A 23282-nucleotide genomic window follows, 5' to 3' on the forward strand; every position below is an offset into this window, starting at 1 on the left:
GCAGCTCATTCAAATTAAATCTTCAGCAAAAGATAGAGAACAGTCTTTTGCGACAATCAGCAACGAACGGCCATCGGGCTCATCTATTTACACTATGTTGTCAAAAAAGTCATCCCCATCGAAACATAGATATACACACGCAACATCGATCTCAGATAAGTCGGTATTCAAGAGAAACGTCAAAGAAAAATAAAAGAGATCAATTAACTGCACATTCAAACACAGACGTTCTCACGGTTCGACTACCCACGTGTCAGTTTTAACTCTTACCGCCCTGGTGACTCAACATATGAAGCGCTTGCCCCCCGGCGTCCTCGCTCTATACATAAAATAGAAATCAAAATAATATATCGTAAGAGAGAGTATCGGGGTGTGCGGGGCGGGGGTGGGTGCGGTGCGCCGGTAGGTACGGCACGCACGAGTCGCGCGCGGAGCGGTGCGGCGCGGTGCGGCGAGCTGCGGCGGAGCGTGACGCGTGACGCTACGGGCGTGGCGTGGCGTGGCTTGCGGCGGGCGACGTGCGTGCGCGGCGTGCGCGACGTGCCGGCGAGCGGCGCGGGCGCGGCCGCAGGCGCAGCGCACGCTCACTAGCGTCTACCAGCTACCACTCGCCCGCGCCTCTCGCCGCTAACACATTCTACTCGATCCACAACGACATGCATGCAGTGAAGCTTGCAAGTAAAACCAGAGAACCAGTTTCATCTGTGCTCAGTTTCATATGAATCATGATATTTTGTGTGATGTTAAGAGTCGTGCGTTGAGGAGAAGCGTTTCGAATTTACTTTGCTCGTCGATATTCGTTGTGATTTAGGTAAGTTGTTAATTTAGAGTCGAGTACGAACATTTGATTTGCGAAATGTATATAAAAGTATCGATCCGGCCGAAAATACGTTCTGTATGATGTCATCTCGATCGACCGGCCTGTCGTCGCAGAAGATGGAGCTCGTTGTTAGTTGTGCAAAGTGGTGTATAATAATTATCTACGCAACGAATAAATTATACAAAGATGTGGGTTTTCCGTGGTCATCTCCGTGTGTGAGTCGTCAAATGTAAATGGTAGATATGAATCGGAGGATGCCCGCACCTTTGCATTCAAGTAGTAGTGACGTAATTTTAAATACATAGTCGATGTGATACCCCCTTAACGTCTTCTATAGCGGCGAGCCCATCTTCGGGTCTGCTGAAAACCCTATGATGCTCAATAAAGTTAGCGAAAAAGTTTAATAGATAAAAATTGTAAATAATGTAGTGTTGCAAATTTTGCAGATCACTCACCTCCCTGGTCGTCTAGAGCGACCAGAGTACGAATGCCAGCCTCCTTGCTCTACGCCGCAGAAACAAAAAGTCACAGAGCATGTTAGTTGTGAGGGGTACGGTGGAGTGAGTGGATAGTGGGTAGTGGACAGTGCGGGCGCAGTCGAGGTGCGCGAGTCGCGGCGGACGCGTCACGTGGGACGAGTACTACTCGCTCCAGCTATGTCTGATCTGTTACGAGTACATGTTGTACTGTTTGTTTATAAACAGAGTCGCGCGCAACTGGATATCTTGTACAGCCTCGCGTTACTGTAACTGTTACATATTTCATAAGATAATCATATTCCAAGATATCCAATCGCGTGCGTGGACTGTGTTGTTTGGAGTTATGCTGAGTCTGTACTGTGTCGTCATTATAACATGAATGTTAATAGCTGGCACAGACATCTTAACGTTGTATTTATAGATTTAAAAAAAAATAACAAACCAAAAACAACATCATCAAAACAATAGATACCAATAACAAAGGAAATACATTACTACAAAATATACGGTGAAACGATAAAACGAACGCAAATGTAACTGAAACATGTGAATACTGGTTAGATATTGGTAATATATTTGTATGTAGATTGTGTGAGAGTTATATTCAGGTGTAGCTCGATATATTTGTTGGAGTTCAGTGGTAGGTACGGGGGTTTGTACACGCCCACATTTTGATAGTATTGTGAATGTTATAAGGCATGAAAATCATACAACATAATAGATTTACAGTCAACAACAGAGAGCAGCCACTACACAGAGACCTAAGATACAGAGTCAACTAAAACAGAATAGAACGAACATCAACATACACTGACCACGATATGCACATAATCACAACCAAGTGGCGATCAGTCTGTGACGTCAAGGTAACATGGCAGATGTCGTAGAGGAACGTCAGTATGTTGTCTAGAGAAGTGAAAGTAAATCGGAAAGGAAACAAGACAAAAGTAATAGTGCAATTTGAAGAAGTGAGTCGGCCTCACGGGTACATTTTTTTTACGTAAGAATTCAAGTGATACGAGGGTTTCATTTCGAAAGCAAGCCCAAGCAGAATGGATAGTCTATTGTTTAGATTGAAAAGCGCACGTATTTGGGTCAAGACACGTACTAGGGGATACTAATATCAAAGAAGTATAAATTGCTAACATGGGGCTTGTATCGTTACTATTGTGGTTAATGATGGGCTTCATGCGTTAGGGCCTAAGGTAGCGATCGGCATGGTTGTTAGGAGCTGACGGTTAAATATATGTATCACATTTATCAAGCTTTAAACTGATCCAAACAGACTTGGATAGAATAAAAAAATAATTAATTAACTGTCAGCGCCAAGCCGAAGGCTGGGCTAGATCGCCCACGATGGTAATCACAAAAAATATACAGTTTACTACAAACAACACAAAGGGCTATAGAGGTCTAACATTTTCGGACACAGTAAGGCACGGATCATGCAACACCCACAGTATGTATGGTTATAATAATAACATATAATACTGGTTACATATATGGTCCATGTGGGATATGGAAACAAAAACACAAAAACAGAACTGATGGCCGAGGAGCTAAAATAGATACATACACATTTAGAAATAGAACGAAAAATAAAAATCATAAGTAGCGACATCGAAACACAACAGCCAGGATTAGCAGAGGCTGCGGCCTAGGGGTCGGTGGGACGGGCGTCGGAGACCAAACCGAGCTTGGGGCTATCCACGACACTTCCGCTATACCCCTCACTCCCTCGCATCGAGAACACCTCTCTCACAGATGATCACAAATAATCGTATAATCAACATAATAACTAAACATAACTAATTAAACTATTAGGGGGAAATCAACGTCAACTGAACCGCGTCTAGTTGTACGAGACCGCACATCTATTTTGCTAAGTTATCTACATTTCAATAGACAAAGTTATATCCGATTCGTTGTACGCTAGGACTTTAAAATCACATATTATGCAACGAATAACGTTCTGTAATGTTTATTATAAAATGATATCTTTATATCTTTAGCTAGTAAACTCCGTGAAGCGGTGGTACATTCTAAACATAAATGAAATATGAAATTATTGGAAGGTATTCTCGACATTTAAAACATATTATTATCTTATCTAATAATTTAAACACATTAATAATTACAATTATGTTACATTTAAATATTCAGTATGGTTTTATTATATTATTAATTATAGAATTAAAAATTAATGAATATATGCGTAAATGCGAGCTCACCTCTTCGCATAGCTGCATCATACGCCGCGTGGCCTCCAACGACTGAAAATTAATAAACAAAGACATTATATTTTACTGTTATATAGATTTTTGCAAGTTATCCCAAATTCATGTTTGTCAAAAAAATACGCCCAAGTAATGTTTAAGTAAAACACAATTTAAAATGCGCAATATTTTATTATCATCTGCATTCTGCACTGTTTCCATTTCTTCTTTGTTCAAAATACTGGCACGGGCACAATATTTCACAATACTCTCGATGTCGTGAAATATTTCTTTACATTAATCTTCATTTGTCTTCAAAAGCGGCGATAGCCTAGTTGGGTGTGGAACGGACTGCCAAACCGAATGTCCGCAGGTTCAAATCCCAAGGGCACACAACTCTGACTTTTCTAAAATCATGTGTGTATTCTTTGTGTATTTATCGTTCGCTTTAACGGTGAAGGAAAAGATTGTGAGGAAACCTGCTTATCTGAGAAGTTCTCTATAGGAATTTCGAAGGTGTGTGAAGTCTACCAATCCGCACTAGGCCAGCGTGGTGGACTAAGGCCTAATCCCTCTCAGTAGTAGAGGAGGCCCGTGCTCAGCAGTGGGCAAGTATATAATACAGGGCTGATATTATTTATTATTATATTATTAATCTTCAGTTACATTCAACCAAAGTTCAGGATTGTTTTTTTTGTAAGTGCACCTGTTTCTGTTCTGTTATTTATTACAATAGTCCCGAAGAATGATTAGAATTTTATAAATTATCTTAAATGTAAAGATCATTTATAGGAAAAACTATCTATACAAGTAGATTTAGAATCTGCAGTTACTTTCAACCAATGATAATTCTTGCAACAGACAACATTTCTTTTAGGCAGTGTGGTAACTTTTACTTACTTGTAAAACATCACTATATCTCTCCCAACAAATTCACTTACGAAAGCCTCCAAATTAATTTGCCTATTAATTATAAGTGATTTGATACTGACCTCGTCAGTAACCTGACCAGCTCGCATTTGCAGCTGTTCGAGCTCGCTGCGCGGCGCGCCATTTTCGGCGGGCGGTACTGCTGAAGGCATCCTGGAACAACATTGGTTATTATAATTATTTTTGGTTTCTGTAATTTTGTTGTTGACAAATGTTTTGGTCAATATTTTGATAATTTTAAGTTTTCGAGGAAGAAGCTGTTTTTCAACTTCTATAATTTTATATGCACCCTAAAGAAAGGAAGTACTACTTCCTAGTACTAATAGATTAGGCATCTTTCTATTATTACAGGCAACATAATAAAGACGGTTCATCAAAGTCCGAAGAACAAAGGAACATTGTGATGCTAATTATGAACAATTAACGAGTCAAGTAACGTTTTAACGAATTAGGCATTCGAGCAGTTAAATGTTCGAGGATTCTTGTATATTTTGGGCATTCAAATATTAGAGGTAAGGTTTAAAATTACCCAGTTTAAGTATAAGATCGTGTTCTGTAGTAGTTTTAAGGTTAAAATCGAAACAATTTACACATTTTGAAATACGTAGTTTTCTAACCAAGTGTATGGTTTTGCCTGGATAAAAAACAACTATGAAAATAATAGATCCCACTTAATTTCTACATACAATTTCTAGGAATAAGCGATGACACAAACAGAGACAGACGGAAATAGAGTGATCCTGTTAAGTTCCGTGTTTTTATTATTAAAATTTACTATTAAGGTCTATCATTTTTGTTGACCATGCGCTCTTAATATCAAGTGTAGTGAAGTCACTTTTAGATAACCAAAAAAACTTCACATTCATCATTACCAATATTCATTTTCCAATTTGCTTACTATCAACCCGTAGTTGGTATGTCTCCTATAATAAAATTTTCAATAACAATCACCGTTGTAAAGTATTAACAGTGTCATTTGTTCATATATATTTAAATCAGATTAACTATAATTCTTACTGCGTACAAGTTAGCTAAGAGTGGCGACTACGTTGTATGCATGCAATCTTATTTAACATAAAGTATAGGAATTAAATGCATTCTGCTTTTGATGTTTTTAATTGTTTCTGAACTTAATTCAACTAAAACCGATACTAGAATATTTTAAATTCGTAAGTTTGGATCTTTGTCACTTAATCACGCCAGGATAGCTAAACAGATTTGGCACAGAAATAGATTATATTCTGGCAAAGCACATAGGCTAAGCTTTTTTTCCCGGGAAAATATTCACACAGACGGAAATACGAGCAAAAGCTAGTATACAACAAAGGATGATACAACCAAATGCTTAGAAATAGCTATGAAAACACTATTGGTCGAGATCATTGCACAATAGACATGTTTCCAAAAATGTAATGACGTTAAACCCGACGAATTTACTTTTCGCAATTTAAGAATTTAATGTTTTCCAATATTTAAAAAACGTATGTCCTACATAGAAATATTATAAAACAGTTGACCAAGTTATAGCCACTGCTCCCTAACACAAGTTCTTTAGAAGCACTCGTAGAAAACTAAGATATTTTTTCACTAAACATACCTGAAAATTAGAACTAATTTTGAAACTTTAACGGGCCTTTTCTAGTTTACTTAGTAAATGCGAATTAACACAACTTTCCGTATAACGTAGTGTATGAATACTAAACATTAATAAGCTTTTCAGCAAGCCAGGCCACAGTTACCTTAAGCAAGACACGTTGGGGTAAAATATAAATAGGGTAATCTATTCTCGGCTTAGCGAGTCCAGGCGGGGTTTCGGGCTTTAAATTATTAAAGGTCAACTGTTTCAAAGCAAAATAAACAGGTACAAAGAAAACGCCACTCTAATTAAGTAAAATACATTACAAATTTGCACGTATGGTTCTGGAGAATAAGGTAGAGGCACTGAGAGCGAATCCTAGCATATGGCAAATACGCAAAGAATCGATCTAGTCAGAAATATTCAAGTGAACCTTAGCAGACGACAATTCGACCAGATTAAAGAATTGATCGCTGCTCGTCGCTGTTTCCAGCACTTGGCAGACATCTTCATCTTATAATACGACATCATAATAAATTCACTACATGCAACCGTTCTTTTATCCGATTTGTATGCAGAATATCTGAGCATTTTTATTTTTAGCCGCAGATTATTCTGAACGATGAACTTGACAGGCATTGAAAATACGCAATGCCACCCTATTGGGTGGTACAACCTTGAACGCGGGGAACAAAGGAATGGGGGGAGCCACTACCCCCTCCCCTTCACATTGAGCCGCCCGACGTTTGCCCGCTATGATTTCGGTTAACGAGGATCGTAACCAGACTGGACAGATAGTGTCACATTACAGTTTATGTTAGTAATACTGCGTTTATTTTCTACAGTATTAATTCATATATCGGGTTAATTTTTATGTGAAGGATAAAGGTGACTATATACCACATCTTAAGTAAAATAAGCGCTTCCCAGTAATCTTTTTTATTTACAACTCAATTGTTGTGACGATGCAACTAAATGAAATCATGGTGTAGCTTTGTGCAAGAAAACGTATGCCCATTGATTATTTACACAGCACTGAACTAAAAATTAAAAATACCATAAGATATGGCACTATACTTATTATTCTGACATATTGGTTGTTGTGGCTCATAAACCCTATATCAATTTATTGGGACTTGGGAGCCTAGATATGCCAACTAGCCGCAAGCTTAGTCTTGCAGCAGCGTATACGTAGAGCTGTGAATCGAGGTATTATATTAAAATTTGTATATTATATAAAAAGTGGAATAAAAGCAATTATAATTATTCCTGTATTATGAATTACAATGAAGTTCATTTGTATCATATGAGGAAATTGTCGCTTGCCACACATAGGGCGGGGCACCTCTTCGAAATAATCATAGCATATATTTATTAGTTTATTCGAAATATTGCATCCTATGTTAAAGGAATAGTAAACAATTTTTATATATATCCTGGTGTCTACTATAACACTTTAAAAGTTAGACTGTTTACTCTGAATGATTTCTAAGATTGAACAGGACCATGACTGACTGTAGATATATTACAGTGTTTTTGTCTTGTTACTCATATAAGAAACTGAAAACCACAAAATGATTACGAGAAGATAGTGCAAGGCTTTTGTAAGATAAATGTAAATAAAACATTAATTTACAGACTTAACAAACTACCTAATATCTATTGTGTACAAACATATGTCTAGACAGCTTATAGTGTAGAGAGCATACAATAGAAGTATTTTATTCATTAACAGGGCTTGGCCAAGGCACAAGTTATGGTAAATTGGCAATTTTCCCAAGTGCGACTGTATCTGACCCACTTCCGATTATATGTTATAATGGAATATCGACTGGGTTGCTGCCGGAACTTGAAAGGAATCTTAGATCGAAATGCTTTGTAGTTCGATCTCTACTGGTTTTATTTATAATATTATGAGGACCTCTGCTATTTAATTGGAAGTCACAAATAAGAATGTATTGGTATTTATTCTAAATACGAATATTTTCGTAAAGAATGAAATCAGCGTAACAATTAGGCGCAGAATTATAATCTGACTTCATTATCGTTGAAAACAGGTTTCAAAACAACGTCCACTGAAGTCACGATGACGTTTGGGATCCGCGTCTGTGCATAGCAATGTCAAACACTATTGGTGTTGATTCTAGAGCGCAAATAACACAGAATATACTCATTGTTTTAGCAGTAGTACATTTCCGCTTTCGATTGCTCCAAGTTACAGTTTCTTCTGCAATACGGTGTGACTAACCATAAAATGGCCGTAATTAGCCTGCTGACTATCGCCTTTGTGAGCATATACATAAAGGCTATCGTAAAGAAACAGCGATACAAGTTAACATGACTAATGATTGTTTACTAAAATAGATGCGTGCATCGTTGTTTTGCATCTTTAGACACACTTAACGATGACTTGTAACATTTTCGTTTTGAACAAACATCAAGGAGGTAGTGGAATTTTTGAAAATGAATTATTTTTTGATATTAATGAAGAATTTTATATTATAGTTTAAAATATATATATTTTATTTTCTCAACCTAATACATATCTTTTCTACCCTAAATACAATAAAGCAGGGTTGCCAGTACAATTAAAATAAACTTTAAATATTTGGCTTTGTAATTAGCATACAGTTAGTTAATAACAAAGATGTTTATTTGTGTGAGAATCGTACAAAACCTGGCGTATTCAAAAGGCTGACTGAAGTCGGCAACGTATGTTCCGCTCGAGACTTATAAAAAAAACTTATACGTAAAAACTGAACCATTTGCCTATATGCGTCAGAAATACTTGAATGACTTCCTCTATGGCTTTAAATAGTAGCGATGTAAATGAAATAGTACGATATTTAGTGTGTTATACCGTGCTTAGCAAAGTAACGACCTTAGAATAAATTAATAGCATTTTATCGATGTTGTTTTGTTTGAAGTCATTACTGATTACATAGTGTACCTGGTACTCGATTACACGAATAAAATTGCTTACTGCCAGCAGTATCTTTATGAGAAGAAGATTTAGATATCGTTGTCATTCTTCTGCCAATGCAAGATACTGGAGAGATATTTTGCATATCCACAACATGTTAAGTACGTAATGCAAGTACTTCGCTTGTTACGAAGTTTTCAGTAAAATTCTTCATACCACTCTTACTTCAGGAAGTAGTTAATATAATTATGACTTTAATTATAATCAAAAGCGTCAACCTATCGGATATAATATCAGTGCTTAAACTATATTTTCATCTGGGAATATTCTCGAAACAACGAAAGTGTAAACACCGATCGCAAACTGAAATACATTTCAAACTTGTTGACAACATGTAATGGAGGCGCTGTAGTAGCGGTCTGCCTACTTGTTATGCATGAGATTCTTGATATGTCCTCATTCAGGACATACAGCAATAAACATACATGTACATAATATTGTCGTCCCTAGAGTTTTTGAAAACTATGTAATATTCTGAAAATAGTATGATTTCAAAATTAGAATTCACTAATAATTATAATTTAAAGATGTTTTTATTCATATACCTCGGAAAACGATTCCAATAATGCATCTCATCCCATTTTTTCACAACTGTATTTTCAATATTCTTCAGGAAATTGAAATATTTTTTAAGGATTTTTAGATGCCTTAAGATATTATGCACATGTTATTTTAAACGAAGTGACGTCGCGCTTGAAACGCAACTAAAACGCCTAGTAAACGCGATGTAGTTATATACTGCGTTCTTTTACATACATGTGTGTCCACTGAATACGCGCAGAGAGCGCGCATGAATAACGCACGACTTCTGCTCATTTAAAAACAGTCGTTTACACAGGCTAACACCGCGTCGCCCTAAAAGGATTTAGCTATTTAAATCTCTAGAGTAGAATGTTATAATAATTTTAGCGGTCTAAATTAAATATTGGGCAGCGATAAATATTAAATTTCCAATATTTTTTTATTCAAATATATTTTTTAAAATCTATTTCCAGCCAGTAACTCTATTATCTTTCACCTTTATTGAAGGAGTTTCATCGTATTTTTAGGACAATGTAGCTCCAAACGTCCGCTTTCATTGGTGTTTACTCACTTTTCATGATTTTAAAATATTTTTTAATAACACCATAAACCCTTCTTACGCAGGAATCGATAATAAACTATTTATATTGCAACAAAAACCTAACTTCACAAGATTGTTAGCTTCAGAGTCTAAACAGGACGTTTGTAGCTATTATAGTTCCAGAGATATGCGGTTGGCGACATAGCACGTCCGCGCTTGAAGAAAATCAATAGACGCGCGCAACCCCGCGCCCGCCCGGGCCAACCCTGGCGCTTACTGCAACTTCCAACTTGTTTACGGCTGTTTTAATAAAACTTTAACTGCGACATGATAGCGGCGACGAGCAGCCTTGTCGGTACCATTTTTTTTTAATTTACGAGCATCTGACAATACTCGTTGCTCACTTTAAACTACGTTAGCCTGCTTTCAAATTGCAATGAACAAAAGAAATTTTAATTGCTCAGTATGTGGTATTTATTCGTTGTTTCGTTTATGGAATTTTCTTAGCAATTTAGAGTAGGCTGAATATGACATTTATGTTTCATAAGTTGCTCGGTTTTCTTTTATTAATAAACTCTAAAATGAATGCCTTCATAAAGCGTGAAGTATTTTTAAGTTAATAACAGTAATATAATGGTTTAAAGATTCTTAATTACATAGAGAGGACACGACGCGACGTCAAATTCTAATAGGTATTGTTTTTCTTTTAGCGTGAAAACTGGATAAAAGATACCTTACTAACATCTTAAAATGCTGAATATATAATCTTTTATTAGAAAATTTTAATTAAAATTCTCATTGTATTATAATTTTAGCTACGCTTCAGAAAACAAAAAATCACATCATATTAAAGACTTTTGTTGTCAGAAAACGAGGCACCAGTAGATGAATAAAAACCCTTACGTATATCTCGAAAAAAATGTCGCATCTCTTGTAATTTCATTATGTAGCGACTAGATACATACACATTTGGAATATTTGCAGTGTTGGTTACATGATCTCATCAGATTGAGTTTGATGAACGCCAAACAGTCTGAAGAATATGCTTTAATATGGGGCGAAATATTGATGTCAGTACATGTTCAAAATTGTTTGCTCTGATTATGAAGGATAAAGAATATGAGATCATATTTCTTTATATGCATGAAGTATACATGTATGATTCAGAGTTTTGCTTTTACGAGACTCATTCAGAGCAAAGTATATGTAAATAGGAACAATGAATACAAGATGACATTTTTGAGCAAAGAAGAAAATTGGAAAATGATAGTTCTCACCATTTTACTTTGTTATGGATATAAAAATACTAAAAATATTGCCTATAACTCGTATAAAAAATATCTGCCATTTACTTAGTGCAAAGGTTACGTTTCAGCCTTTTTATTCGCAAAACACGACCGCGGAACAAATTTTTCGTACGATACGGCGTTAAGCTAGCCTCTTTCGCCATCATGGTCTGAAACACCGATAACAGCATCCCCCATCTATCTCTGGATTATATTTTTTTTTTTGTTAAATTTACTCCACAGCACCTGATGTTAAATGGAGTGGCGTCCAAATAGTAGATCGATAGACGAGATATAATTATCCCGCGCTAGTCGACAGAATTATGCCTGCCCATTTGATACTAGACATACACAGGTTGATCTTAATTATATATATTCAATTAAGAGTAAAGATCTATCGACCTACGCAGTATACATTTTACAGTAAGGTATATTTACTCCCACTGTAAGTTGAGGCTATAATTTCAGAGATGCAATATACTGCCATCATTTGCCATGCGAGATCCCAAGCCTCAGCTTACACGCCCACGATAGTGATACTCGCCCACGCTCGCAACACACGTGTAAATGTTTTATGCCAACATAAAAGTAGCTAAATCTCAGCAAAATATTTCAATATATTAAAAAAAGTTTTCACCCGGCCGTAGTCGCTGCACCGGCATATAAAAATAACTGTATGTCGACCGACCCAGAAACAACACCCATGGGATAATGTCCCAAAGGATTTTATTATTGCGAAAACAGTTTCTATACAGCACAAATAACATAGTCACTATATCGTAAATTAGAATTCTCACTCTTCTACAATTTACATATAAAAATAGCTAGTCCGTTCGTATAGAACCAGACTTCTCTAGAAAATACTCTAAAGCGTACTTTATATTATCCGAAAGCCGGCTAAAGCCTGCGGGCGCTGCAGTTGGCGATGGATTTCTGCACTTTATTGTCCCGTTTATGTAACGGCTGTGTTCGCAATACTTCCTGTGCTCAGAAAAATATCTCTACATTTTAAGTTTAGTTATGAAATGCACTTTGTTATTATTGCTACATAGTATACACTTAAATGTTTTTAAAATTATAAAGATAACTATTATTATAATATGAACATCAATAAAGTATACCCATTCGATATTTATTACAATTTCGTGCTAGAATTTAAACCAAGCTATTTTTTTTTAAAGCTGAAATAGACATGTTTATGAATTGAAATACAAGCTGATATCCAGATATAGGTTTGGAGACTGAATACGGCCGGTCAAACTGATATCAGCGGTGTAGCACTTGACGTCATGTTTGACGTTAACTGTGTACAGACGCGTACTAATCCATTGAAGCTTTTACACCACATGCGTCCCAACTTCATCGAGTATAACTATCAGACTCATAAAATGTTATGACGTCTAGCCATATCATTATAGGTTTCATGAGTGACGTTTTTATCTTATATTTAACTCAAGTGAAAAGGTTCTAGATTGATCAAAATACCTGTAACCTATTAGATGTCAGAGTTCATAGAGTTTTAAAATGTTAATGGTTTATATTTGTGCCTCGGTGTTTTTCTCTTCGCGGGGGTGGTCCGGAGGAAATCTTGACTGGAAATTACCCACTTTCCGAGATCATTCTGCCGCTTGTCGTGATAAGAGGCGAGGCTCGCCCTCGTCTTGAACGAGAATTATGCGCGGCACAATAACTTGACTTTAATATTGCAAGTTTTTTGTGAAGCATTGCTTATAATTTGGTATACAAGTCACCATTTGCCAAGGTGGTACTTTTGATTTGCAGGAGTTATAGAAAATGAACGCAGTTTTAAAAGTAAGGAATTTTTCTAAACCCTATAACCAAAATCTACGAAGCCCTAGCCGAAGGTGTATCTAGCGTTTAAGGATTCTTATTTTAATCCTAACGTGTGATAGGAGCGAGGGTTGCTCTTTCGCTACACCTTGTACAATTTCAAATTTGTAATCCCGAATAATTTATTTTTAAATTCATTTCAAATATAGAATTCACGGCATCATAATTCCTCGAACAGAGGATCAAACTCAAGAGTTTCAAAACATAAGTAAGCCGTCGCGCTGACCAATAGGGTAATTTTTACGTAAACCAAATATTATAACAAAACTCAGTTTTACTTATACTAGAAAACAATACGAGTCGTTAGTCACACCTATTATTATACTCACTACAAGAAAAACAATTAATATTGGTAACTATAACAATAACAGTTCATATTTAATAACTGAAAAGATTGTGTGCATAAATTAACATTAAAACTTGTGCTTCGTAAGTAGAATGCGTAGGTACACGTAGTCAATTAGATTTATAGTACGAACTTGCCACAATAAGTAAGACGGTTCCAAGAATATCAACAACTCCGAATTTTCTAATAATAGACTAGACTGTTTGGGCGTAAAAGCCCTCAAGCGAACTTTACGGTGTCAAAGACCCTTCATATCTTTCTACGAAAATAAAAACTGTAAAATTTCTTCGGTAATATTAGAAAATCACACAGAGTAAACGTTTTATAAATTTACTTAAATACTGTTTTTTAAATTATGTTTTGTGTTGTATTTCTAAAAATTTAAAAGCTTAAACGTTTTCTTTCTTTTTCGTGAATGAAGATGCACTTTTTTTAACGTAAAAATAAAGTGAGTGTTCCTAGTCTGAAATCAATCTGGATCCGTAGTAAAATCCCACCAATTTACTAGGTAGGTATTTGAATGCAAGTCGGAATAGGTAAGGGGACAGTAGATACCGCGCTGTCTCTGCCACCAAGCACCATATTATGCAAATTGCAAGCACTTTTGTGTTCTGAATCGAAGGACATTTTAGCCAGGATAAAATTCACGCAATATAATACTTATTTATCTTATGTCTCAGGATGACGAAGGCAAAACCACGCTAAGCAGCAGGCGAGTGCCATCTTGCTCTCGTTATTCCAATGTTTAAAAAACACATTTGCGGTAAACTGAAAAAGTAAAATAATACATTTGCCACGACGCAATTAAACCCTCAAGTGATTTTTCAGCAGCATTTGGCAATGATTGTGTACTTGGCAGCCTACTACATTGTGAATTGTGACCTATGTATTTTGAAGTTTAAGCTTTCGATAATATATTTCGTTAAGGATTTCATGTATTTCAAATCTATAAATGGAGATCTATATTAAACAGGCAACTAGTACAGAATTCGTATTTATTGCTTCTATTAACTATTTTAAAACATAAGTAGGACAATACTTTCATCGCAAATCAATTAACTCTGAAATGAAGTTTCATATTGCTTATAATTCTTTTATACTGGTGGCAATATAAAATGTTAGATGTTTAATAAAAATCGATAGAACGCGGAGGCGGATATACTATATGACTGCAACAACATTAAGGTCAGAAGTCATTTGAATACCAATGTAAAGGGCATTGTAAATAAGAGAACCCCCTGCAGCTGTTCTATAAAACATTTGTGTTCAGCAGATACCTCTCATTGAATGCTGTTTTATAATAGATGTTAAGTCAATAAGGTCTAGAATCCATTATTACTTAAGCAAGACTAACATCATGACTTTTCAATCTATTCTGAATGAAATCTCTTTTCTCATCTCTGGATAGTTAAAATATTTCTTTAATCATATTGCATCAAAACTATGATTTATCCGTTTTTAAGTTATGGTTTTATGGTTAGTTGCATGTCCTGCATCACTGCAGGATCATGTGTCATATAATTTGTTACGGGCATAAAATTTGCATTGTGAGTAGCACAATCATAAAAGGACCCTGAGAATTCCCGGTCATTTTATTATTGAACTCATTTATTATAGTATATTTGTTATGTACAGCTAGTTAGCCACAAAAGTAGTTGGACAAATTCAAATTTTAAAACTTTTTTACATACTAACTTCAATCACAATATTGCTTTTTTTATACCTAAAATAAATTCATTGAAGTTATTAGTAAACAAAAAAAGACTGCCAATAAAGTAAGAAAGGTTTAAAAGTATTTTAAAAATTTTAATTTGTTCAGCTACTTTTGTGGCTGATTGAACATTTTTGAAGTTTCCATAAGTTTCCATCGAAAGACAGTAATATTATTAAGGTCTTCTACTCTCAACATTTTATCACGATTTATTTTTAGATTGTGTCCACACTTAACCATTAAAGTATAAGTTTTAAATTATTCTTACAAAGGACAATTTCTGTGATATGTTCCTGTTTATGTAGAATTATTTCAAAATAGGAAAATCATAAATATAGTAATTACCCAAAGTATTTTGGCATCTAAGACTGTAGCCAAGTCTAAAAGTACACAATATCATAGCCACTAATAATTTTGTATTTAACTAATTTCGCATAACACCAAACAGTGTCAATTTGATGCACAAACCTGTTTAATTTTCTTTGATCAATGAGCTAGACTTCTCCTGAATTTAAACAGAAGTAAAAATTATACCAAAATTGGACTTCAAACTGATTATTAAAAGTTTTGATTGTCAGAAATTCAATATGATTTTTAAATTATTTTCTGTAAGAAATACAATATATGCTGTCCTATGTGAGTGTGACTTGGCTATTATTTTTTAATCAGATGCCTCTAGAAGCAAAATATTTTTCTCAGACTCATCTTTCTCCATCCTTAGATTTATGTGAAAACCTTTTCGGCAGCAAAAAATACTTAAATCTTTGTTTTCTGGCACTGAAGTTAACAGTAAGAAATAATGGAATTTTGCATTATATAATAACTTTAGTATAATTTTAAAATATAATAACAGGAGTGTTTTGTGATAATGGTGAGAGTAGGTGGAGTTTACTCGCCAATCACAAAATATTTTATCACAAATTAAATTCCCCATTCAAAAATTTAAATATAAATGTTCTAATTTCAAAAACCAGCAATTACAAAATGGAGTCAAGTCATAGCAACGGTGATAATAAAACAGGCCAACATAATTGTGTTGAATGGTGAGGATTGATCATGTCTCCTCAGTCGAGACCCTAGCTGGACCTCATTCTACTTACCATAAGGTCCAAAAGGGTCACTTTACTGTGCTCATATAAGAACAATATAGTGATCAGTGATAAAGCACTGAAAATTTTTAGCTCAGTCTCAAAATCCTGTTGCTGTGTAGTAAATCCTAACAGGTAATTCAATTTTTATGTTGCAATTAACTGTACTAAAGTCATTTATGTGCGTACTAAGGAGAGATAAATATTATTAAAACGCAAACTGTATGGTAATGTAATGGAGAATAGATAAGATACTACATAAATTAATTACTTAATACAGAAAAATAATTATCAAATAATATTGTGGCAAGGGAAGAAATTATTAAGTACTATTTCTATGTATATGCCGATGTTTTCAGTTAGGAGATAAAGTACGGATGCCTATCATTTTAAATTTTAAAGTGAAGAAATTTAGTAATGCAGCTTTGTCATATCCGCCCATGACATCATCAAATAATATTATGATCGCAGATCAAACCACATACTTGCGAAATGTATTCATTACTTTGGTTTTTAATAATAAAAGATGTCACGAAACAGTACCGTTAAGTACTTATAAGGTACATAATATAAATGCGATGGAGAAACAAAACCTTAGTAAGTTAAACTCGATATATAAGTATCTTTTGATTTACAAACTGGCTGACTTTAATCTGAACTAAATAAAGCAACGTTCACTTACCTGAAAATATACTTTTAATTTGTACCTAAATAAAACAAAAAGCGCTCGAAGACACTGTACACCACACTAGGCACCAAAATACAGAACAGTGGCGAAATGAAACGGCTTTCGCACTGACAGCTCCTCTCGGCGGTCGATGAGGTTAGCAACGAAATGCGCAATGCTTTGACTATGCGCATTGAACTTTTATGCAAATAGTCATGCGCGATAAAAAATTGATATAATGAACAAAATATTGCCTCGGTTGGGAAATGAAAAATAGTAAATTAAAGTTGTTAAAATTTATTTCGATGATCAATATGAATTAAAAATAATTTTATTCAAATATTACATTAAAGTTTAGCGCCATCTATAGACGTTACTGTAAAACTAGTTGTGTGGTATGATGACACCATACTAAATGCAGATTGCTTTATATTTTTATTATTTGTCGCTAGAGGGCTCTGATTAAGAAATTATTTATTAATAAAAGAAAATACTTTACAAAACCGCACAAGACGGTAAATCGGCAGTTTTTGTGACTACCTGCTTAGTGTAATGGGATAAAATAGTCCTTTCGTTAATCATTTGAAGTGCTCAGGTCGAAATGGAAAGAAAAATATTTCTTAAAGTAAAAATCTCAGTTCTGAAAAAAATGATGGCGAAGAAAAGCGTTCCCCAGTACTTTATAAGCCTCAATGTTATCTATAGTAGGACTCAAGAGAATCTAGCTCTATCTATAACTTCTAGCTCTATCCTCTATTCTAAATATTGTGCAAACGCCAATACTTTGCTTGTACTTGGTACTTTCAACCAATACTTTGTCGTACTCGTGGAAGCAATTCAAAAGGTTTCTCCCTATAGAGATTCCCTCCTTTAAGAAGATATTATAGATATTAGGAATGGGATATACTGTAGAGTAATAACGCCCTTAGAATTTATAAACAGAGCAGACTTTATTTACTGTTAGCTGAGTTTTACGCTACATCGTATGTATCAGAGGTATGTATCACAGTTACATCATTTTTTTGTTCTCGTAATTTTCCATCGCTGTGGAAACTACAATGACATTTTCTATATCAGCCAGCTAAATAGATATAAGTAATACAAATAAAACCTTCAACACTAGATTGCTAAGCATCAGTATAGCCTAAATAGATGGGTATATATAATACCCATCTATTTGACTCATTGACATGGACAAATACATACGAATTTGTTTCTTCATCAATATGAATAATTAACTACCAGAATTTAAGGAAATAAACTCGTAATTAAATTTGTACAGATAGGTAATATAATATCCTTCAAATTACATAATTATTCATTTACTCAAGAGGTATCAAGTATAGTATCTATACTTATTCAAAGATAGGGATTAGAAAACAAAAAAGGACCCAGATAGCCACCCAGTTACGAAGTAATTATTTGCATCCAAAAACATTAAACAGTTTAGTTTGCATTTAATAAGATATATTTAACAAAGGATTTTACAAGGCTTATTTGAATTGCTCGAAATTAAATTGATCATAATTATTATCACGCGAAGGTTATCTTCCATGGCTTATTTAGTTGGCTTTGTGTCTTTATCTAAAACAATCGTTAGGTATTTGATGTTATCGGATACGCGAATGCCCGTAACTCAATAAGGATTTCGTTAAAGCCGCGTCGTAATTGCATTTATCTGAAGCGTTCGCTTTGATCGTTACTCCACGAGGCAAGTTGTTGTTTATATTGCGTAGAGCACTGAGTCCGTATTTATAAAAATATGAATGGTTTAGCAAGCATTTCATCATCATCATCATCTCAGCCACAGGAAGTCCACTGCTGAACATAGGCCTCACCCAAGGATCTCCACGTCGACCTGTTGGAAGCGGCCTGCATCCAGCGACTTCCTGCGACCTAAGCCAGGTCGTCCGTCCACCTTTTAGCAAGAATTTGAGTGGTTTTATACTTCATTTTAGATAGCCGAAATTAGCGTAGAATGTCTTTCGTGTGAGCGTTTGATGGGTGCCACTTCGTTACTCCCAGAAGTAAGTGATAGGTATGCTGTGTGCACTGTGGAGGCTGAAGTTGAGTTGACTTTGCAGGACATTTTAGGCATTATAATTGTCGAGTCTTATTAGAATTTAAACGTCAGGGTGATAAGCCAATTTTCTATTTTATCAAAGTACTTTGATCATCATCAACCCACCATCTATACAGACGATAATTGACTTTTGACTTGTGTAAAAGTCGAGTTGTACAGTCAAATTTACAAAATCAATAAGCGATCTAAATTATATAATCTAACGATGAAGGAAAACATCTTGAAAAATCTGTATACCTGAGAATTTACTACTTTTTTATTGGTGGTAGGCCTTTCTTATGTGAGAGTCCGCCTGGGTAGTTACCACCGCAATGTCTGTTTCTGCCGCCAAGCAGTAGTGTGTAGTAACTGTTGTATTCCGGTTTGAAGGACATTGTAACCAGTGTAACTACTGGATATAATAAGACTTAATATCTCATGTCTCAAGATGGCAAGTGTAGTGGTATACGAATACTTTGTAAATCAAGATGTTAGATGGTTTTTCTACTGTTAATGGGTGCCGTATCGCTTACCATCAGGCGAACAGCAAGCTCGTCTCGTCTTTCAAAGCAATAAAAAAGATCTCTATAGTAATTTTGAGGATATGTGAAGTCTCTCAATTCACACTAGGCCAGTGTGGTGACTAAGGCCTAATCCCTCTCAATGTTCGTGGTCAATAATTCGTAGAGATGGCCCGTGCCCAGCAGTGGGACAGTATAAAGTTCGTGATGTATGATAAACGACCTAAATCAAGGTAGCTCAAATGTTTCCTAGAAACAAAATAAAATTGCAAGTTTGCTAGTGCGGTTTGCACAGTCAGTTATCTTCTTCTATACTTATAATAAATCTGTAGAGAGGTCAATTCTGTACATGAAATATATTTCCAAAATAACTATCAGGGGGTGATTAGGGATCGATACTGATGCCAAAAATGCAATTAGTAAAATTTTTGTCTGTCTGTCTGTATAACCGTTATAGAAACAAAAACTACTCGACGGATTTTAAAGAAACTTGGTACAATTATTTGTCATACTCCTGTGCTGGTTATAGTATACTTTTCATCACGCTACAATTAATAGGAGCAGAGCAGTGAAGGGAAATGTTGGGAAAACGGGAGAAGTTACTCCATTATTTAAGCTTCCGTCGCGTGTGCAACCTTAATGGTTAAAGCTACACAGAAATCATGTATTACGGAAATGTTCTCCTTAAAATTATGTAAAAAATATCCCACGACAGCATATGTCTATCTTTTATGGTTGACTCACAATAACACGTGTAACTCCCGATAGCTTACTCTTACGTTTATAACACTCTCAGTCATCCCTAATTAAAACAGTTAACATTATTAAATATTCCATAAAAAAGAATCATAGAAATCGGTATAGAAACACCAAAGTTATACATGAAATACGCTAATAATAAGCCATCATGCGTGAATACTGAATCATGCTATAAGGATTATTTTTGTATATATATAAGGTCGCGAACGTACAGGCAGGCGGTTTGCTTGGCACCTAGAGGCTAGCGAATCACCTAGCGAGTAGCTTCGTAAAACGAACATTCTCGATCGTTCGCGACCGGCTCCATTTTTGAAGTCCGAAATTCACGCGGACGAAGCTGCGAGCGGAAGCTAGTTATCAAATAAATCCCAAATTTTCGTATACACAATACAATACTCTTTCTCTAGCATTTTTTCTATTTGCGTATAACACATGTTTAAAACGAAAAAGAAAGCATTTTTGTAAATAGTAACTCAATACTGCCCCTCTTTTCCCTACATTGTTATGACTCCCAGGGTAAGTAGCAGCGTGGTTGATTACCTGGCCTGCACTAAGCGACGCCGTGCAGGGACTGTTGCAGAAAGCTAGACACTTTCCTTCAGAGGAACCCCGCAGTCGCACCTAATGCACTGAAAAAGGCCTTTGCCAAATTTTAGTAAGTGTTGCCGTGTATATACACGGTGTATTAGAGACCATAGGGTGTATATAGTATTAGAGAGCCTCTTAGGGCGGCTCAATCTTGCGCCGGATTGTAATGTGATTTTCTTAGATTTTTTTTTTGTTGATTGCAAGTCATTTTAATTTCCTGTGAATAAGTTTTTACTGAAGTAGGTTTTAATTATATTTCACCTCAAAATAGGTACAATTAGCTGATAAGAGGATAAAAATTGATAGTCACTAAATACTACTTAATTTGACACAAAGTAGGCCGATTAATATAATTGATGATAATATATTTATGTGGGATTTATATTGACGTAACGAAAAAAGCCTTATTAAAACCTTTTTCGTCGTTACTAACGATTTTTTTTATGACGAGTGATTAACGAATGAACAAGTTTTATCAGCTTATATATTATGTAGTTGAACAAATTCAAAACTGCAAATCGCCTCTACACTTTTGTGTGTTTTTTTTAATCTTTATTTAAGGAGCTTGGTCGTTATTTCACGACTATGTCGCTCACTTTTGTTTCTTAACAAAATTTTTTCGTCACAAAAAAAAGTACTTTACACATAGAATATATATGTATATATATATTCTATATGTTTGGATGTCTGTGATGTTACTTTTTATCCCCCAAAAGTACATTCTACACAGTAAAGCTTATATTCCTGGTCAAATCAAACACCGTTAAAAACGTAAAAAATAATAGTAATACTATAACGACGTAAAAATTCCTTATTTACGTGTTTACAAAAATTATAACGCATTTATTTCCTACTTACATGATTGATATAAATACTATAAGTAAACGATTAACATAAAATAAGAATCACAGAGTTCCGCCCAAAACCTACGAAACAGGAAGTAATAATAACACCATAGGTAGATGTTTTCACAAAATAATACATATTTAGTAACCATTTTATTTCCTTGAAGGATTTCTATTAATTTTAACTATAATTTCGACAAGCACATCTTATAATGTCAGCTCTAAATATTTTTTCATGTTGTCAGATTGCTTTATCTGTTTGCACCGTTTCCAGATAAAGGTAAAGGGAAGCAAGCCATTCAATAATGTATCAATATCGCGTATATTTCGTGGCCAATAGTGAGATAACGAATCACGAATCGCCTGTTACCAACCACACCGACGACTGGAGAGCAAAACGAAATTAGTCTAATATTGAAATAAAATTTTTGGATTCATTTCGCTGTTTTAGATTTTCAATTACCGCTTTCTTTAACGGTGAAGGAAAACATCGTGAGGAAATCTGCATCTCTGAGAAGTTTTCTATAGGAATTTTGAGGGTGTGTGAAGTCTACCATCCGTACTAAGCAAGCGTGAAGGACTAAGGCCTAATCCCTCACAGTAATAGAGGAGGCCCGTGACCAGCTGTGGGACAGTATATAATACAGGGCTGATATTATTACGTATAATAAATATTATATATTCAAATAAAATGAACGTTGCAAATATCGCTTCAAGTCACTTATTTATTCCACTTCATATAATAAATATTGCTGATAAACCGTTATCAGCTCACGTCGTTACATAAGCCGATGAGCAGTAACGGCCGCCGCTACATACACGTCGTTATGCGTTACCGCCTTGCCGTTATCGTCGTTAATCTATCGTATAGATTGTACATAATCTAACGTTATTATGTAGATAAATATAGATCTATAAATAAAGATTACATAGTTTTATAATCTTATTGACGCATATTATTAAATATGTTGATTATATTTCTCAGTATATCTTATAAAATTATATAATAAGACTCCAAAATTGGTAACCAGTAAGTATATAGGTAATGTTAAATTATATTTTGATTTTTTTAAGGCGGTAAATATTGTTTTCTACGTTGTTATTATTTGCTTTTTGTTAGTAAGAAATAGACTGCCTCGGTCGCGTAGTTATATTGTGCATGTGGTAAGACTATCGCCCTAAGGTACCAGGTTTAAATCCCGGGACTCTCAAAATCACAGCATGTTATTTTTGCGGATTACAGCCGGTTTGATTTCCAGGAGTAGCAAGCGTTTTCAATTATACCGGCATACAGTTTTGCTTCTTTTAAAAATAAAGGAATCTATCTTTTGACGAAAAATTTGTTATCACCAGCATTTAGAGTACCTTCCCTGCGGGCGTAGTTAAAACATTCCAGCTTGTGTAAATTCTTCAAGATATTTACAATATACAAACATTACTTGCAATTTAATAAAACATATATTGAGGAATTTGTGCGCAAGTATAATTAAT

The 23282-nt window shown here is 35.0% G+C and overlaps 1 protein-coding gene across 5 annotated transcripts in view; it reads right to left on the reverse strand.

Annotated features, from left to right (window-relative positions):
• Nucleotides 1–17191, reverse strand: part of LOC115443446 (synaptosomal-associated protein 25) — a 29403-nt gene extending 12212 nt beyond the window's left edge. For 2 of the 5 annotated variants that reach the window (XM_030168844.2, XM_030168846.2), the window contains exons 1-4: nt 17032–17191; nt 4508–4598; nt 3531–3572; nt 1276–1324 (exon numbers count right to left, since the gene is read on the reverse strand). In XM_030168844.2, coding sequence (XP_030024704.1) covers nt 1276–1324; nt 3531–3572; nt 4508–4597 — 181 coding nt within the window. In that variant the 5' untranslated portion in view covers nt 4598; nt 17032–17191. The remainder of the gene's footprint in view (nt 1–1275; nt 1325–3530; nt 3573–4507; nt 4599–17031) is intronic. The other 3 variants (XR_005112282.1, XM_030168845.2, XM_030168843.2) reach the window with 2 other exon arrangements.
• Nucleotides 17192–23282: the final 6091 nt, after the last annotated feature.

Source organism: Manduca sexta, chromosome 13, assembly GCF_014839805.1.
Source record: "Manduca sexta isolate Smith_Timp_Sample1 chromosome 13, JHU_Msex_v1.0, whole genome shotgun sequence".
Classification (NCBI taxonomy): Eukaryota; Metazoa; Arthropoda; class Insecta; order Lepidoptera; family Sphingidae; genus Manduca; species Manduca sexta.